This window comes from Semicossyphus pulcher, unplaced genomic scaffold (assembly GCF_022749685.1).
Source record: "Semicossyphus pulcher isolate SPU_LCO1_2020_fin unplaced genomic scaffold, fSemPul1.0.p SCAF_23, whole genome shotgun sequence".
NCBI lineage: Eukaryota > Metazoa > Chordata > Actinopteri > Labriformes > Labridae > Semicossyphus > Semicossyphus pulcher.
Window position 1 is genome coordinate 15,965,804 of NW_027211697.1, and position 16,141 is coordinate 15,981,944.

Sequence of the window (16,141 nt, forward strand, 5' to 3'; positions counted from 1 at the left end):
GGGCGATTCAAACGAGGCAAACCGGCTTTGTCCACAGATAGTTGTTGAGTCGTGGACTTTGGATGCTTCAACAAGTCTTTTTAAAAGTTTGATATCTTCACTTTTCAACAATGTCCGGAAAAATCAAGAGTCGAAGTGCCGCAAACGCAGACTCGATAACTGGCAGTGTGTCCTGCGATGAGCGCATCTTGCGGGATTGTCATCAGCTGTACACGGATCCAGACAGTGGTGAGTTGGCTGTCATGTTATTTGCCGGACTCGACCTTTCTTTGAAATCGCTTCAACGTTCACCTATTTGATAATAAAGTTAACACTTTAAGCTGTATGCTGATGGTGGGGGGTCCGCTAGCTAACTTCGTACTTGAAGGAACCTAATCCCTGTTGCAGGGGGGCTAACAGTTAGCTAGCCAACACGCAAATATCAATTAATTTGTCAGGCTAGCGTTAATGCTAGTCAAGTTAGCCATGTATAGGTGTGGTAGACATGTAGTTACGTGATGAATTCAATCATTAGTCAGCTACAGAGTCATAGCGTTTTTGAAATATAGCTCACAGAAGATCGAGTTTAGGTGTAGTCTGCGACCCAAGAGAGATGCTGCATTCACGTGCTCCTCGGATGCTCGCAGTCCCCAAGTTGCAAAGTCTTTTTTTGCAATATGTGACTTCGCTGTGTTCACGAGCTTCAAGTCGATATATGGTCACACAATAGAACTTAATGTGTTTTATTATGTTCCCCAAAAGCAATCTAGGTTACTCTACATGTACAGCAACAAATAGTTTAAACCTTTTTTAAATTTACAAATGAGTCAGGAATTGTTAAGCAATATATGAATCAATACACAGTTAAAACCATCGAGCCAACATTTATTTTGGTCCATCAAGTTATATTACATATAGTCTGTTCACTCGGCAAGTCAAGTAAAAATATTTCCTTACTTTGGTGAATTTTCCCAGACGGGAACTAATTTCTCCGATTATTCTGACATCACGTGAATGCATGGAGAGTTCAACGAGGAGGAGAATGTAGGAATCCAGGCATCTAAAGCTCTGAACATCAGTGTTTAAATGCTATCTATGCTTTCCCAAATCAAACAACGATTACATTAATGTCCTCATCTTAATTTTTCATTTTCAAAACGCACCATCAGCTGTAAAATAATATCTGATTGTTTTTACCATGGTCTTTATTTTATTCAGGGTTGATCACAGTAGCTGAATCCGTTGGTGTGAAGTTGCTGCCGCCCAGGAAGAAAATCACCGTGTTGCTGATGGGAAACCACTCTGCTGGGAAAAGCTCCTTCATAAACTGGTACGGATGTTTTCACAGACAGCAGGTCTGTCAGTACGAGAGCAAACAAAGTCATCCCTGATATGACACATAATGAAACATGAGCTAATATAAACAGGAAACAGCAGTTGGAAAAGATAACAGGTTTAAAGTAGTAAACATTTTACAACTTAATATTTTTTACAGCCGCCTTGGCACAGAGTTGTAAATGCATAATGTATGAGTGCAGCAAAGATATTAACGGGGTCTTTGTAGCAGCCTACACGGAGCGTGCACGGTTACGTTTGGACAGGGATAAAACAGAGTACGAATCTTCTATTCCTCCTTCTCACCTGTTGCTTTTTGACATCCTTTCTTTGTCAGGTATGTGGAGGAGCACATCCAGCGCACTGGAGTGGCCATCGAGACCCAGGGCTTCAGCTTTGTGACAAGTGGGCGCAAGAGAGAGTCGCTCACAGTGAGTTAGACAACAGTTAAAAACAGTCATGTTGGAGCTTTTCATGTCATTTTGTTTAAAGGATCTGGTTAAATAAGTTTGACATGATATTATTTTGTAGCCAATTTTAGTATAAAAGTTTTGTTTTAAAGAACTGGGCAGGTTGGGCAGCAGGTGAGTGTTCATATATGGGTGTAAAGGAAAGGACGGGCAGGGACCTGAAGGAGTTTGAGGTTTTTTATATCAGGGTGAGACAGACGGAAGACGATTTGATTGTTTGCCAAAAATAGTTGTAAAAAAACCACAAAGATTCACTGGATGCCTCGATGTTAGATTTCTGAGGACAAATCTCTGCTACAAATAAGCTATTTATTGTAAAATAGATGTTTATAATTTATATTTGTATTCCTCATCTCGCAATATAGATTTTTTCATTCTAAGTCATAATGTCCAGTGCCTACCTTTGTCTTGAGTCACTCCCTTATGATACTACATCCTGATACCTGTAATCCCGGTTCTGTGTGTTTTAGGGAAACGCCACCCTTCACCTGTATCCTCACTTCAAACCTCTGCAAGAGTTCAAAGGTGAGACAGCTTGTAACACGATCCTCCAGGCTGCAGCATCAACGATCCATCCATAAGTCCAAACAGTTTGATTTCTTCAGAGATTTCTTCTCGTCTGTGAAGGATGCATAAATAAGAATGTAGAGATGTTTCACCCGAACAAGCATTCGTCTGCTGCAGTTGGAGATAAAAACAAAATGTCCTTCATGTTCTTCATCTCACTCATCAGATCTTCTTGAATTGATTTGCAGGTGTGTCCGAGTACCTGAGCACAGAGATCTGCACGTCGCGACAGAAACGCTTCAGCCTGGTGACGTTTGTGGACTCCCCGGGGCTGGTGGACGGAGATATGAAGTATCCGTTTGATGTGGACGAGGTCATCATGTGGCTGGGTGGGTTTCCTCTCACTCGCCTCGTCTCTGTTCTCAAGTTATCAAATCGTGGCAGCTGAGAGTTCTGTTAAACGGTAGCCAGGACAAATACATCCATTTAATACAACAACAATATTTATGTAAACATGTTGTATGATTGATGCTCCTCTCCTCTCAGGTGACCTCTGTGACCTGATTCTGGTCTTCTTTGACCCCATGGGTCAGGCTCTGTGTAAGCGAACCCTCAACATTGTCGAGTCCCTGAACGAGAAACACGGAGACCGACTGCGATTTTACCTGAGCAAGGCCGACGAGGCCGGGGGGGAGTCAGACAGACAGGTAGGCACAGCGAAAGCTCGATTTAACGTCTGTTATTAACAAGTCTGTAGACGTTATATTATAAGGTGTAAGACATTTGTTCCTCAAAGATGTGACGTAATAACCTTTACCTTACCGTGACTTTGTGTCTGTCAGAGAGTGATGATGCAGATCGTTCAGGAGCTCTGCAAGCGGCCGGGACTCAACAAATGTGGCTTCGACATGCCAACCATCTACATCCCTAACCCCAACAAGGTGAGGGGGGGACTGTTATCGCGTTCTTTCTCTTGCCTCTGATCCCTTTAATATTTCCTTGCTTATTAATTTCATGGTCTCTGTTCACAGCCGAGTCGCTGTGTGAACCAGATCGAGGAGGTTTGTCGCACCGTCGAGAAAACCATCAACCAGACGGTCCAGAATACTCTCAACTCCCTGGAGAAGGACTGTGAGGTCATCAGCGAGGCCATCACTGACACGCTGTTCGACGACAGGTGACACACACAAACATCAGTAATGTTTCACGTGGTTTAAACTTGCACGCTTTAGTGCTGCGGTCGTGTGTATCTAACTGGATTTTGTGCAGCCAGTGATTCCTCAGAGAACAACCTGTCTGTCTGCTCTCTCAGGCAGACGAGTGCTGGGAACCGGCGTGCGCGCTGTAAGGGCTGCTTCCTGACTCTGCTGGGCTTCAGCGTGCCTCTGGCTCTGATGGCCCTGGTGGTGCTGGGCTCTCTGTCCCAGGAGCTGCTGGAGATGGCTGTGGGCCGTCAGGGCACAGAGGCGCTCTCTCTCTACCTGGTGAGCGTTCAGGCGAGCCACTGTTCACTGATGTTGTATTCTACATATAAAGAGGTGAAGTCTGGTTAAGCTGCTGTTTTTAATCCACAGAGTCCTGTAGTGAAGGTGTTTGACTCCCTGTCTGTGGAGCAGCAGCTGTACAGCTGTGGAGGACTGGTCCTCCTCTCCTTCCTCCTCCTCCTCATCGCACGCTTCTCCTTCAGGTAGGAAGAAAGATCAGGACCAAATATTCACTCTGCAGCCGTTTTCTTCTGATGTCGCTCAGGGTGGAAAGAAATGCTGCCATCTTCTTGTTTACACTGCAGCTGTGAAAGTTTAATTTCACAGAAATTAAAAATGACCAAGAAATAATCCGATACACAAATTCAGCGTTTACGTTTCCTTCACTTGCAGGACTCGACCGACTCTGTCGGGCAAACAGAAGAGGCAGCTGCAGGAGAAGCTGGAGTACGTTCAGGAGGTGGTCAAGTCCAAAAAGGTAAAGTGTGTGCGTGTAACATCCAGAAGTGAAACTCTGCACGTCTTAGTTTTTGAGATCTTCTCACTTTTACGAGCAGAGTGCAGAGATGTTTCGATGGTGTAATCTGCAGCACAAATACAGAACATACTTTGTCTTGCTGCGAGTTCATTTCTTAAAGTGTCATGAAATGCTTCACATCCCTGAAATCTGTACGACCTGAAGGTTTTCTTAGTTATGCCGTAGCTTTTATGGTTTTTACTTTAGAACAATTTAAACAGGATTATGCCAACAACAATCCCCTGCTGGCAGATTATGGCCGCCCCCTGCAGCCCGCGTGTTTTCACCACATTTAACACCACCTGTAACACCACCTGTAAAGTGAAGTAATGATGTGATAAACAAACATTTAAGGTGATGACCATAAGACACAAGACTTAACTTTCTGGTGAAATAACGGTTAACTCTGTCGCCTCCCTGTAGAAGAAGCTGTATGAAGATTACCTCCGTCAGAGCGTCAGCGATCAGGACATGGACCTGTGAAGACGCCGTGTACACAACGATTCAGCTTCCAGCACTCGAAGATCTCAGATAAACGCACATGAACCACTCTGTCCTGGTGCTTTAGGTACTGTACACCTGTTAGATGTTACCTCTGTACAAACCACTGCAGGAGGAGACGTTTGCAGCTCTTGTTACTGATCACTAACCTGTCGACGGTTTCTCTCTACATGTATTCTGTGCCTCTGCTCCTCTCTGAACAAACGCAGCTTCAACCACTTTAAATATTTAAACCTTTCAAACTATTTATGATGATCTTTAGGAGAAGGTGTATTTTGTTACACGACATGCAGCACTGTCACATGAGTCACTTTGTATCACCAGCATTTTATACAGTGTTTCAGCCGCTCCGTGTCCTGAAGGCCGTTTCAGTATAAACCAGTTAACCATCATGAACGTCTGCGTGCCGGCTAACACGCAGAGAATCATTGACCCGCACAGCTCCTGTTACTGAAGGAACAATCCAACATTTTATCACTGAAGACTTTTGTACTTTGTGCTCCACAGTGTGACCATGTTTTAATAATGATGGGCTTCAATAAAAACTGTTTAATATAAAAGGGAGTCAGTTTGTTTTCCTCACAAACTTTAGTGCTTTTAAACTCTTTGAGTCTCATGTTTGATAAACACGTTTGATATATTTATATATACTGTCACTATTCTCAGATTATCAGTTATTGTTTGGGACACTTTGTGTGTCATTGATGACAAGAGTCACTCTTTTGAGAAGTGGCCTTAGGTCATTTAGTAAATTAATGTTCAACGTGTTCATTAATAAGGTTTTTTGTCGACATTAAGCTCGAGCTTTTTGAAAACAAGAAATTAAGCAAGAATGAACATTTAGCACTTCTGAATGCCCTGACTCAGACGGTGGACGAGTGTCTCAGGTGTCTCTTTATTTTGAGAAGTTAATTTTTGAGGCAAAGAGTTTTATTTTGGAGGAAACGCGCCGTTATTTTAAGGTATTAAGTCACAATAATGATACACTAAGTCATTATTCTCAGAGTCTCCTCGTGTTCAGGTTCTAAATAATTTTGAGAGATTTTTTTTATGTTACTAAATCTTTGTTTTGAGGCGTTAAGTCACAATTTTGATACAAGAAGCCATTTTATAGAAATAAAACTTTTCATGAGATATTAAATCATTTAAATATTAATTTCTTCGTACCTCTAAATTCCTTGACTCTAACGTTGGATGAACGTCTCGACACAAGACTCCTTGTTTTGAGTTTAAGTTACAACAAGTCGTTATTTTTTAGAAATAAGACTTTTCGAGATACAAAGTCATTGTGCTTTATTTAATTAGTTTAAATAATTCAGCCTGTCAGTTAGATTTTTTTCTTCACATGAAGTTTGAGCTTTTTGAAAAGAAGAAATTAATCAAGAATTAAAAGTTGACATTTGTCAGCTCTTCTTCATCGACCTTAATTATCCTCGACTCAAACGTCTCGGACACGAGTCTCATTATTTTAATTTGTTAAAAGTCGAATAATAAGTTAATGAGGCGATGAGTTTATCGAGTCACAATGTTGATGCACTAAGTCGTTATTTTAAAGTCATTTTCAATATTAAGTCAATGTATTAAAGAAAGTTTAATATATTGTAAATAAAAAGGTTTTTGTCTAAAGATCGTTTGAGCTTTTTGTAAAGAAAAAGAAGCAAGAATGAAAAGTTTGTCATTTATTAGCACTTCTGAATTCTTTGACTCAAACGTCTCAGACACGAGTTTTTGAGATACTTTGTCATTTTGCTGTATTGTCATTGAATTAATAAATGTGTCTGTTTTTTTTATATTAAGCTTGAGTTTTTTTTTTGCAAAGAAATGATTCAGCATCTATTTAAGTTTACTTACTGAAGAAGCTGAACACAGTGTCTGCAGCAGCTGTCTGCTTCTGGTGGAACGGTGCATTTTGGCAAATCTATAAGAAACGAGTCAAGATATTTTAAGGTTGAAAAGATTATTCGTCTGGATTTTATAATATCTACATTTAAAGAATTACGTAAAATACTGGTGTTTGTGTGGTTGGGAGAAATATCATCTAACCTCCGCTGCACTGTTTCTCTTCTCTCCTCACCCTGCTTTCGTTCAGATGGATGAAGGTGAGGCCTCTGAGATCAGATTCCTACATGACGAGATGAAAATCGAAGTTGTGCGTGTAAGAGAACGAGGCCTGAAAGTCAAGTCAGTCGTTTCTATGAATAGACAGGCAGCATGTAGACGGGAGGACTCTGCTGTAATCTTAGAAGAATAAACGTCTCAGGCTAAAATATGTGTGATATCAACATTTCATGTGGGGAGAGCAGATTCCAGATCCTGTGAAGGTTTTACTGGAAACACAGGAAACTGTAAACTTTGTACAGTCGTGCCTTTGTCGAGCAGAGGAAGCAGGTGCGGAGAGACCGAACTTCAAAGGTCATGCTGATTAAAGTTTCAGTTTCAGGGGAAATATTGAGCTTGATTTTTAACATTAGAAAACTTTATTAGCACTTAAATACATCCTGAATCTTTATTCAGAAAACAGCAGAGAAACAGTCCCTCTTAAGTTACTCAAAGTGAACTTTTGTGCATATACACACTGCATGACTACACAACCTTTCATCTTTAAAGAACAGCGCAGGTTTCACGTCTTATCAGCGTGCAGAACAAGAAGCCACATTCAGGGACTCATCTGGAAACAGCTTCGTGATGCAAAGACGCTTTTAGGATGTTTTTCCCATTAATTCCAGAGTTCCTCCAGCAGAGGGGAGTGTGTTTATTATGAGAGATTAGAAGAGCTATTTTTATGCCAAACATAGTTTAAAATATTTAATTATCTTTATTATACACAATTGATAATCGCAGCACTTTTCTTTCACTGCAATGTAATGAAAAACAATAATAAAGGAGTCTCTATATAGAAGTTAGTCTTTGTTTTAAAGTTATTAATACAGATTTTAAAAAACAATGTTATTATGTGAAGTATTTAGTCATTATTTTGAGGTTATATGTCAGAATGTTCAGACACAAAGTCGTTATTTTAAGTTATTTTTAGGCCATATTTGAATTTGTGAAATAGTTCATCTTAATTTTGAGGACATTAGTCATTGTTTGAGGAACTATTTTATTATTTTGAGATACTAAGTCACGATTTAGAGATTCATCATGTTGACAAAGTCTCACAATATAACTTACAGGATCTTTATTTTCATCTCATTGGCAGAAATGGGCTTTCATACTAGTAGTTCAATGGCTAAAATAAATGTGATCAGGACTGTCCTCAGTACATCAATACATTTATATGATAGACATCCAAGAACGGGGCTCAAGCTGTGGTTCACTGGCCTCCAGGGGGTCACCAAACAGTGGGCATGACTGTATATTTGATGCTCAGGGACAATATCTGAGTGAAGCAGTCACAAAAAGTAACCCTGAGAACATTTTCCTGGTGTGTTCCAGAACTAACTAAACGAGGACCACAAGAACAGGGAAAGAGGGAAAGGCATGTGAGAACAGGAAGGAGGTTGACGTCATTTCCGCAGGCTTACACCGGGGAAAGTTGTTTCCTGAGGTTGACACTGCACTGATAATTTCCACCTTAAAGGACAGACCTGATGCCTTTTTACAATATGCCTGCTTATTTATGTTTGTGGATCTTTCGATAGACGTTTTTGTGGTCGGTCATCGCTTCGGTTGGACTCTGTCTGTCTGACGAGAAGATGAGTGAAGACTCAGGTAATAACAGCAACAGCGTTAAACTTTAATCTGCTCCACACCACATTAACTAACGGGATTGGTTGTGAGGTGACGCTGACTCGTTTACAGCCTTAATTTCAGTAAACATTAACGTTAACTTGTTGCTTGTCTGCACTGTGACTGGTGCTGCATTCACATACTCCTCGGATGCTCGGATTTCCCTAGTTAGGAAGCCGTTCCTAGGACGTGGGTGTGTTCACGAGCTCTAAGTTACAATTTACAAACAAGAACGCAATTCATAAAATAAAATGTGTTATATTTTATTGTTTAGAACTAATAAAGGTCACCTACGTTAACAGCAACTTACGGTTACAACAAAATACCATAAAATAAAATACAAATGAACCATCTGCAAGGAGTAAATTATTGATGACGTTTTTAACCATCAAGCCAAAATTTACTCTGGTCCGCAATATTTCAGCGTTATATGACCTTAATTTTGTAACGTTGGAAAGTCGGGTACCAAAATGCTCTCCGACCTTTTCGACTTTAGGGAGCCTTCAAGTGAGTTCTTTTAAGTTGGAAACTCAGTTTTCCGATTATTCCGAAAGCACGTGAATGCATAGCAACTAACGGGATGGGTGTGAGGTAACGCTGACGTTTTGACATCTTGAATTTAAGTGAACTTTAACGTTCACTTGTTGCTTGTCTTTAACGTGACTGAAACCTGTTGATGTGGAAGCAGCTAACCGTCAGATGACCGTTAAACAGCCTGTTAGCTTCGTTTCTCATAGAAATGAACGAGCGCTGCTAACCGCTAGCTAGCTGCACTAGTAATGTTATCTAGACTGGGGTCAGGGACCTCTTTAACCCTCATGAATAAACACCTGGGGACCCCCTGGTACCCCTCAAGACCCCGCTTGACCTGTTGAACTGATTAAAACCTATATATTCCTTTAAATATATGTGTATATACAGCTTACTTATGCAAATAACTCAAATATATATATATTTTGTGCAAATTAACTTTATTGTCATTTCCGAATAACCTATTTTTCTGCCAAAGCGGGGGTTATGCTTCAATATTTCTCTTTAATATGGATTTTTGGGAGCTCAAATAAAAGATAAAGAATATTTAAGGAGAACAATGTTTATTATGTTTATAATCTTTATATCCTAAGACTTATTGTGTTCAAAGAGTGGTGATATAAAGCTATTTTTTTTATTATTTGTTTGTCAGTGTGGTTATTTAAATCAATTTAAAACAGGGTTCACATTCCTTATTGATCTCCAAGTGTACTAATACATGTAAACAATTGGTCACGTCCGCTGCTACATGCTCATACAGGAGGTGGCCTAAAGAGTGCTCAGGAAAGTGTTTGTCAAAATGCACAAACACACAAATACAGCTGTCAGACCTGTTTACTTAAAGGATTTGTATTTAACCTGCTGTGTGCGCAGCTAATGAGGAAGATAAACATTCTTGGTAGCTTTAAAAGCAGAATGAAACAAGAAGCAAAGTTCTCTTAGCCCTCTTCTTATCTTTATTGAGGTATTTAAAGGTCTCGTCTGATTGCTAGCAACGCCTTTTAATTGCCTCACCTCGGTCTTTCCCATGTTTGTGTGATTCCACCCTTACTGGTGCAAATGTCTGTAAAAATAAGGGCAAAGCAGCAGCAACCTGTTTATATTTTCAGAGGTGAGCCTTCAGGCCCAGCTAGCCGATTCCCGAGCTCAGGTCGAACACTGGCAGGGTGTGGCGACGATCTGCGAGCTGAGCAAACAGGAGGAACTGGCAGAGCTGCAAAAACAATGTGATCAAGAGATCCAGTCCCTGCAGGAGGCTCTCAGAGGTCAGTGTGTGTCTGTGTGTGTTTAAGATTGTGTACACAGGATCTAATTTAACATACTAATTATGTTTGTTTGCTGTTCTTATACAGAGAGGGAGTCAGGGCCTGAACAGTTTGACTTTAAGTGTGTCCTATCTGAGACGCTGCACCGCAGATCCTACATGAGGAAATGAAAATAGCTGGAAGTCAGAGAGTCAGGGAGAAATGTCTTATTGTTCATGAAAGAGAAACTAGCTTCTTTATGTGAGTTTCTCTTTATGAAAGAGAAACTCACATACAGAAGAGACAGAATATAAAATATTTACAGGAAATATACTTGGAATGTATCGCCTACAAACACGGAGACGTGACGAGTGTAAACCAGCTTTGATAAGAAGTTTTACAGGATTCTTTTCCTGCAACAAATCCAGCTGTGCATGAGGAAGACGCCTGATCAAAGACACAGTAAAACTTTAGTATTTGAATAAAGTCTGATATTTACTGAGATGTCAGACAAAGTTAAAGTAGAATCTTCTTCTCAGGTACGTCCTGGATATCTCGGCATGTTTGAGATTCATGAGCATGTTTATTGTTACAAAGATGTATTATTGTGCTCTGACCTCGCTGGCAGTCAATGCAGAAATGTTCTTATTTTTCTGGATTTAATTTGATATTTTTCACTGATACAAACCTGTGAGTGATGGCTCCTTTTAAAAACTATTTTTAAAGAGACAATAAACAGATCTTAAGCCTTCATTTCCTGTTTGTGTGGTGTCTAATCGGGGCCGACTTTGATAATAACACTTATCTTACACCTTGTAGAGAAAAGGAGATTCAATGTTCTTATCATTATTACTTTGTGTGTTCAGAGACGGCAGCGCAGTATGAGGCCCGGATCGCTGTTCTTCAGTCTCAGCCTGTGGAGTGGAGGAGAGCGAGCGGACAGATCATGGTTGGTGTTCACCTGTTTAACTAAATAAACTCCTCGTCTTCTGGTTTTAATCCCGGCGTTTGTTTCTTCTCCACCCGTCAGATCAGTGGAAGGAAAGGCAGGATGGACGCAGAAGTCGTCGGTAATGAATCCCAAACACTGAACAGTCAGACCGAGGCCGGGGCCGCGTCGTCCACGGACAGGAAGCAGAACCAACAGGCCGAGCTGGAGGCGGCGGAGGGAGAAGCCCAGCTCACATCAGACGGGTATTTTTCACTGAGGAACTGCGACTCGGCGTCTCTGTCCTCCTTCTCGTTAGACACCCCGTCTCTGCCCCGGAGGCGGCACGCGCAGGACGACACCGACTCTCTGGTCTCGACAGGAACTCTGGTGCCTGAAGCCATCTACCTGCCGCCGGCCGGACACCGTCTGGTCACACACGGCGACTGGGATTCACTCAATACTCAGGTGAGGAATAAACACAGTGTCCAAGATCATGCTTTAAACATTTATCATCATAACTTAGTTTAAAGTCGCTTTTACATTAAACAAACAGGGATGTGATTTTTGTGTTTATCCAGAAATTCCACGTTAATTCAATAATTCATTTGATTGCGTCACTTAAAGCTCCACCTGCTGATTTTTTAGAGGACAGCCTGTTTGTGCTGTGTTTGCGCTTCACATTACAAGCAACACCGGGAAGACGTATGAGCAGGTTGTAAGGGGAACCTTTTCTGTATGTGAGTTGCAAAAGCAGAGCAACAAGGCTGCAGCGACCAAACCTCTGTAATAATTTCCTATTTAAAAATCTAATTTTCTGTGCATGCTGCTCGCCGTTGTGCACACCTGTACAAGCAAGAAAAATGTACCGTAGTCACGGGGACGCTCTGTAGGCCCAAAGCTTTTTTATACACCAATCAGCCGTAACATTATGACCACCTGCCTAATATCGTGCAGGTCCCCTGACCCGCTCCATTGGACTGAGATCTGGGGAATCTGGAGGCCAAGTCAAACCATTCCAGAACCATGTCTGCAGTGTGGCAGGGCGCATTACCCTGCTGAAAGGGGTCACTGTCATTAAGGAATACTGTGTCCATGATGAAGGGGTGGACTTGGTCTGCATTAATATTTAGGTTGGTGCTACGTGTCAAAGTAACATGAACGGCAGGACCCGAGGTTTCCCAGCATCACACTGCCTCCGCAGGCTCGCCTTCTTCCTCGTTTATTTGACGTCTGCAGACCGGGAACACCCCACCAGAGCTGCAGTTTCTGAGATGCTCTGACCCAGTCGTCTCCCCACAAACAGAGAGCGATGTGTGTAGTGATGTTTGGTGTGTCTGCAGGTGTCGGAGCTGCGAGAGGAGGTGAGCCGTCTGCAGACTGAGAAGGAGGAGCTGGAGAGAGAGCTGGACACACAAACCAACCACACACACAAACAGGTGAGCAACACTGTGAGCCACACACACACACACACACACACACACACAGGATATGATGTAAATTTGTGTGTGTGTGTGTTCAGGTATCGATGCTCCAGTCTCAGGTCCAGACTTCAGAGGCCCTCCTCCAGGATCTGCAGAAATCTTTCAGCCAATCACAGAGCGCCGTCCAGAGTCGGCTGGTGAGTGATGATGTCATTTCCCCTTGTACATGCACACTTTGGGAAATAGTCTTGTTTGCCTTCTTGCAGAGAGGTCATGGGGTACCAGGCACCGGTCTGTAAGTAGATATGAAGCTACAGCTGCTTAGCTTAGCTTAGCATGAAGAGTGGAAACAGAGGGAAACGGCTAGCCTGGCTCTGCCAAAAGTTAGCAGCACCTCTAAAGCTGAAAAAAAAAACATATTTGTTTTTGCTTTAGCGGTTCGAAGTGATGATGAAGCTTTCTTTTGAAACGTCCTCGGCTCCGTCTGTGTTGTGTTTAATGGGCTTGTGATGTCTGGCTGTTATATGAAGCCTGTCGCCTGTAACGTATTTACATACAGTTTCTGCTGCGTGTGTCCAGGCAGAGCTGTCTCTCTCTCAGAGGAAGATGTGCAGCGATCTGGGCCGACTGAAAGGAGAGGAGGTGGAGGATGACGAGCCAGACTCCAGCTCGTCGTTCACAGCAGCTCTGCAGGTAACACACCTGTTCCTGGTTTTTATTACAGTAAATCTGCTCCTGGATTTCTGCGCTGAACAAATTCACTTTGAGTCTACTTTCTAAATGTCTGCTAAAGGGAACAGAAACCTGTGAGGAGCTTCTCTCTGTGACTTCCTGTTTCCTGCTTTTCTTCATTTCAGTAGTTTTGGCTGCTCATTGTTCAAACGGGTCTCATATTTAATTTAAACGTCGCTGACGAGGTCGTGGAGATATTTGACCAGCTGCTGGTTGTTTAAAATGTGTGTTGTTACGTACCCAGTTTCAGAATGTAAGTTCAGGTGACGAGCTCCTGTTTGTTTTTAATAGCAGACAGTTACTGTGAACTTTGACCTACAGGGGGCGCACTCTGAGGAGCGTCTTCGCATTGAGATCGTCAACCTGAGGGAGGAGCTGGACAGCAGAGCGGAGGAGAACGGTCTGTGGATCTTCTCCTCTTTGTTTTTCTTCTTCTTCTTCCTCTCCTCCTCCTTCTCCTTTTTTGTCTTCTTCCTCTCCTCTTCCTCCTTCTCCTTCTTCCTCCTTGTTCTTTTTCTTCTTCCTCTCCTCCTCCTCCTTCTCCTTCTTCCTACTCTTTCTTTTTCTTCTTCCTCTCCTCCTCCTCCTTTTTCGTCTTCTCTTCCTCCTTCTTCCTTGCCTCCTCCTCCTTCTTCTTCCTCTCCTCCTCCTCCTCCATCTTCTTCTTCCTCTCCTCCTCTTTCTTCTTCCTCCTCCTCCTCCTCCTCCTTCTTCTTACAGTCATTATTTAAGTGTTTTTAAACATGTCTTCTCTTCTCTCTCTTCCTGCCTGCTCCAACATGCATCTACTGTCATCAGAGGTTTTAGAAGGTCAGTGAACGCCTCATGCTTCATTATTAGTCTGTTTGGTGGAGTGACACTGGATTCAGATTTATTTCACCTTTGACCTTTGTATCCTCTTTGGTCAGAACAGTGTTAAAATCCTAAAAGAAGAGCAGTTTGTGTTGGACTGATTTTACCTGTAAATAATGTCAGGTGTGTTCAGATGGAGCGTTGTGTTCTGTGTGTGCAGTGCAGCTGTCCAGTCTGAAGACGGAGACGGAGAGGATCCAGGCTCAGAAGGACCAGCTGCAGGCTGAGCTGCTGTCCTGTCGCACTGAGATGGAAGCCCTGCGGGTGGCGCTCTCTCATGTGCAGGGAACCAGCAAGGCCATCAGTAACGACAAAGTAAATACAGCCTGATGTAAACAGTGTTTACTGGTGATGGATCATGTGGTGGACCGGCCTCTCACTGACGTGTTTTAATCCTCGTTGTTTGAAAATTAATTTTTATTGACGTCAATATTTGTAATAATGTTAATAACATATAAAACGAGGTCAAACTTTTTTAACAGCTTTGATTTAACTTCACGTCACCGTAAACATTAATGTGTCTTTTATTAAAACCGCTTCCAGCAGTTTCCACAGGACGATGTTTGCTCACCTGTCTGTGTTCTGTGTCAGGCGTCTCTGCAGCAGCAGTGTCTGGAGCTGCGCAGTCAGGTGATCAGTCTGCGCTCTCAGGTCGACACCAGCCAGACGGTCCAGAGAGACTTCGTTCAGCTCTCCCAGTCGCTGCAGGTGAGACGCAGGTGACAGGTGAACAAGTTAGCTCCTGAATGAAAGAGAATGTCCCCGAGTTTGGAAAAAGATTATATCGTGTTTAGTTTTTCTTTTATAAAGTATAAATATCATCAGTGACAGACTTTCTCCCCACCCTCAGGTGAAGCTGGAGCGGGTGCGTCAGGCTGAGACTCTGGATCAGGTCAGAGAAATCCTGGAGGAGGGAGTCAGTGAAGCTGGATCGTCGCCCGCAGACGCATCGTGAGTTTTACCGAGTCACGTGTGAACCAAAGAGCAGAGACCAAGAGGAAACATCCAAACAGACCAATAAGGACAGAGCGGACCACCACAGGAAACACTGGGACCATTACAGCAGGTGTGCAGCACCGGTTACACTGGATGGACACTGGATGAATTCATGTTTGTGTCAATGACTGATTAACTGTTTCTCAGTGACCAAAGCGAGTGTAAGTGACCCGTCATCCTGTTACACTTTTATTCCTGAACTTACACATGTAAATATTATTCTAAGATAAAACTGGCTTCACTACAGTCCAACTCTTTATCACTAAACATGAACCATCATGCAGACTTTTATTCTTTGTGACCTAAACAAACGATCACAGTGCAATAATGAAAAATGAAGTGACACAAAGGAGAAACTCTCCGACATTAAACTGCAATTTTATTACCTTCTTTTTATGTTAGCTTAGCATTTCTAACTCCTCCTGTTCTCACTGCAACCATCACAGCTGTTAGACTTCGAGCGTATTTATGATTGTGTTTGGAAAGAGGCTCAGTGAAGAGATGTGAAAGTGTACCTCCATGTTGTTTGTTGAGTCAATACATTTTGAAGAGTAAAAAGCAGCTGTCACTTTGAATTTGTTTTTAGATACGGTGATAAACCTTTTAAACTCCAACAGAGGTTCCTGGTTCGAATCCCGGTTCAGACGTAGTGGGCCTTTCTGCGTGGAGTCTGCATGTTCTCCCCGTGCATGCGTGGGTTCCCTCAGGGTCCTCCCACAGTCCACAGACATGCTCGTTAGGCTCATTGGTGACTCTAAATTGCCCGTAGGTGTGAGTGTGAGCGTGACAGCTTGTCTGTCTCTGTGATTGACTGGCGATCGGTCCAGGTGACCCTGAACAGGATGAGCGTTATAGACGATGGATGAATTTGTAATAATGTTAAGAACTTTTTTCAAACGATACAGTTTAGTC

The 16,141-nt window shown here is 42.4% G+C and overlaps 2 protein-coding genes across 2 annotated transcripts; both read left to right on the top strand.

The window, feature by feature from the left end:
• The first annotated feature begins 6 nt into the window (after positions 1–6).
• LOC138603025 (uncharacterized) lies at positions 7–5,347 on the top strand. Its single transcript, XM_069674679.1, has 12 exons — positions 7–228; positions 1,198–1,309; positions 1,652–1,745; positions 2,255–2,309; positions 2,540–2,680; positions 2,838–2,998; positions 3,134–3,232; positions 3,323–3,468; positions 3,604–3,775; positions 3,866–3,978; positions 4,169–4,253; positions 4,716–5,347. The coding sequence occupies exons 1-12, from the start codon at positions 111–113 to the stop codon at positions 4,773–4,775; spliced, it is 1,356 nt and encodes a 451-aa protein (XP_069530780.1). The 5' UTR covers positions 7–110; the 3' UTR covers positions 4,776–5,347.
• A 2,975-nt stretch (positions 5,348–8,322) lies between these two features.
• On the top strand, positions 8,323–15,787 carry rabep2 (rabaptin, RAB GTPase binding effector protein 2). Its single transcript, XM_069674869.1, has 12 exons — positions 8,323–8,504; positions 10,163–10,318; positions 11,164–11,246; positions 11,328–11,693; positions 12,569–12,664; positions 12,748–12,846; positions 13,229–13,342; positions 13,703–13,781; positions 14,180–14,191; positions 14,394–14,548; positions 14,825–14,941; positions 15,084–15,787. The coding sequence occupies exons 1-12, from the start codon at positions 8,489–8,491 to the stop codon at positions 15,186–15,188; spliced, it is 1,398 nt and encodes a 465-aa protein (XP_069530970.1). The 5' UTR covers positions 8,323–8,488; the 3' UTR covers positions 15,189–15,787.
• The last annotated feature ends 354 nt before the right edge of the window (positions 15,788–16,141 follow it).

Excerpts from the sequence above, each read along its gene's own strand:
- LOC138603025 (XM_069674679.1), top strand. The coding sequence starts at position 111 with ATGTCCGGAAAAATCAAGAGTCGAAGTGCCGCAAACGCAGACTCGATA. Across the intron at positions 3,233-3,322 it reads ACATCCCTAACCCCAACAAG|CCGAGTCGCTGTGTGAACCA; the intron begins GTGAGGGGGGGA and ends CTCTGTTCACAG. Across the intron at positions 3,776-3,865 it reads AGGCGCTCTCTCTCTACCTG|AGTCCTGTAGTGAAGGTGTT; the intron begins GTGAGCGTTCAG and ends TTTAATCCACAG.
- rabep2 (XM_069674869.1), top strand. Across the intron at positions 12,847-13,228 it reads GCGCCGTCCAGAGTCGGCTG|GCAGAGCTGTCTCTCTCTCA; the intron begins GTGAGTGATGAT and ends GCGTGTGTCCAG. Across the intron at positions 13,343-13,702 it reads CGTTCACAGCAGCTCTGCAG|GGGGCGCACTCTGAGGAGCG; the intron begins GTAACACACCTG and ends TTTGACCTACAG.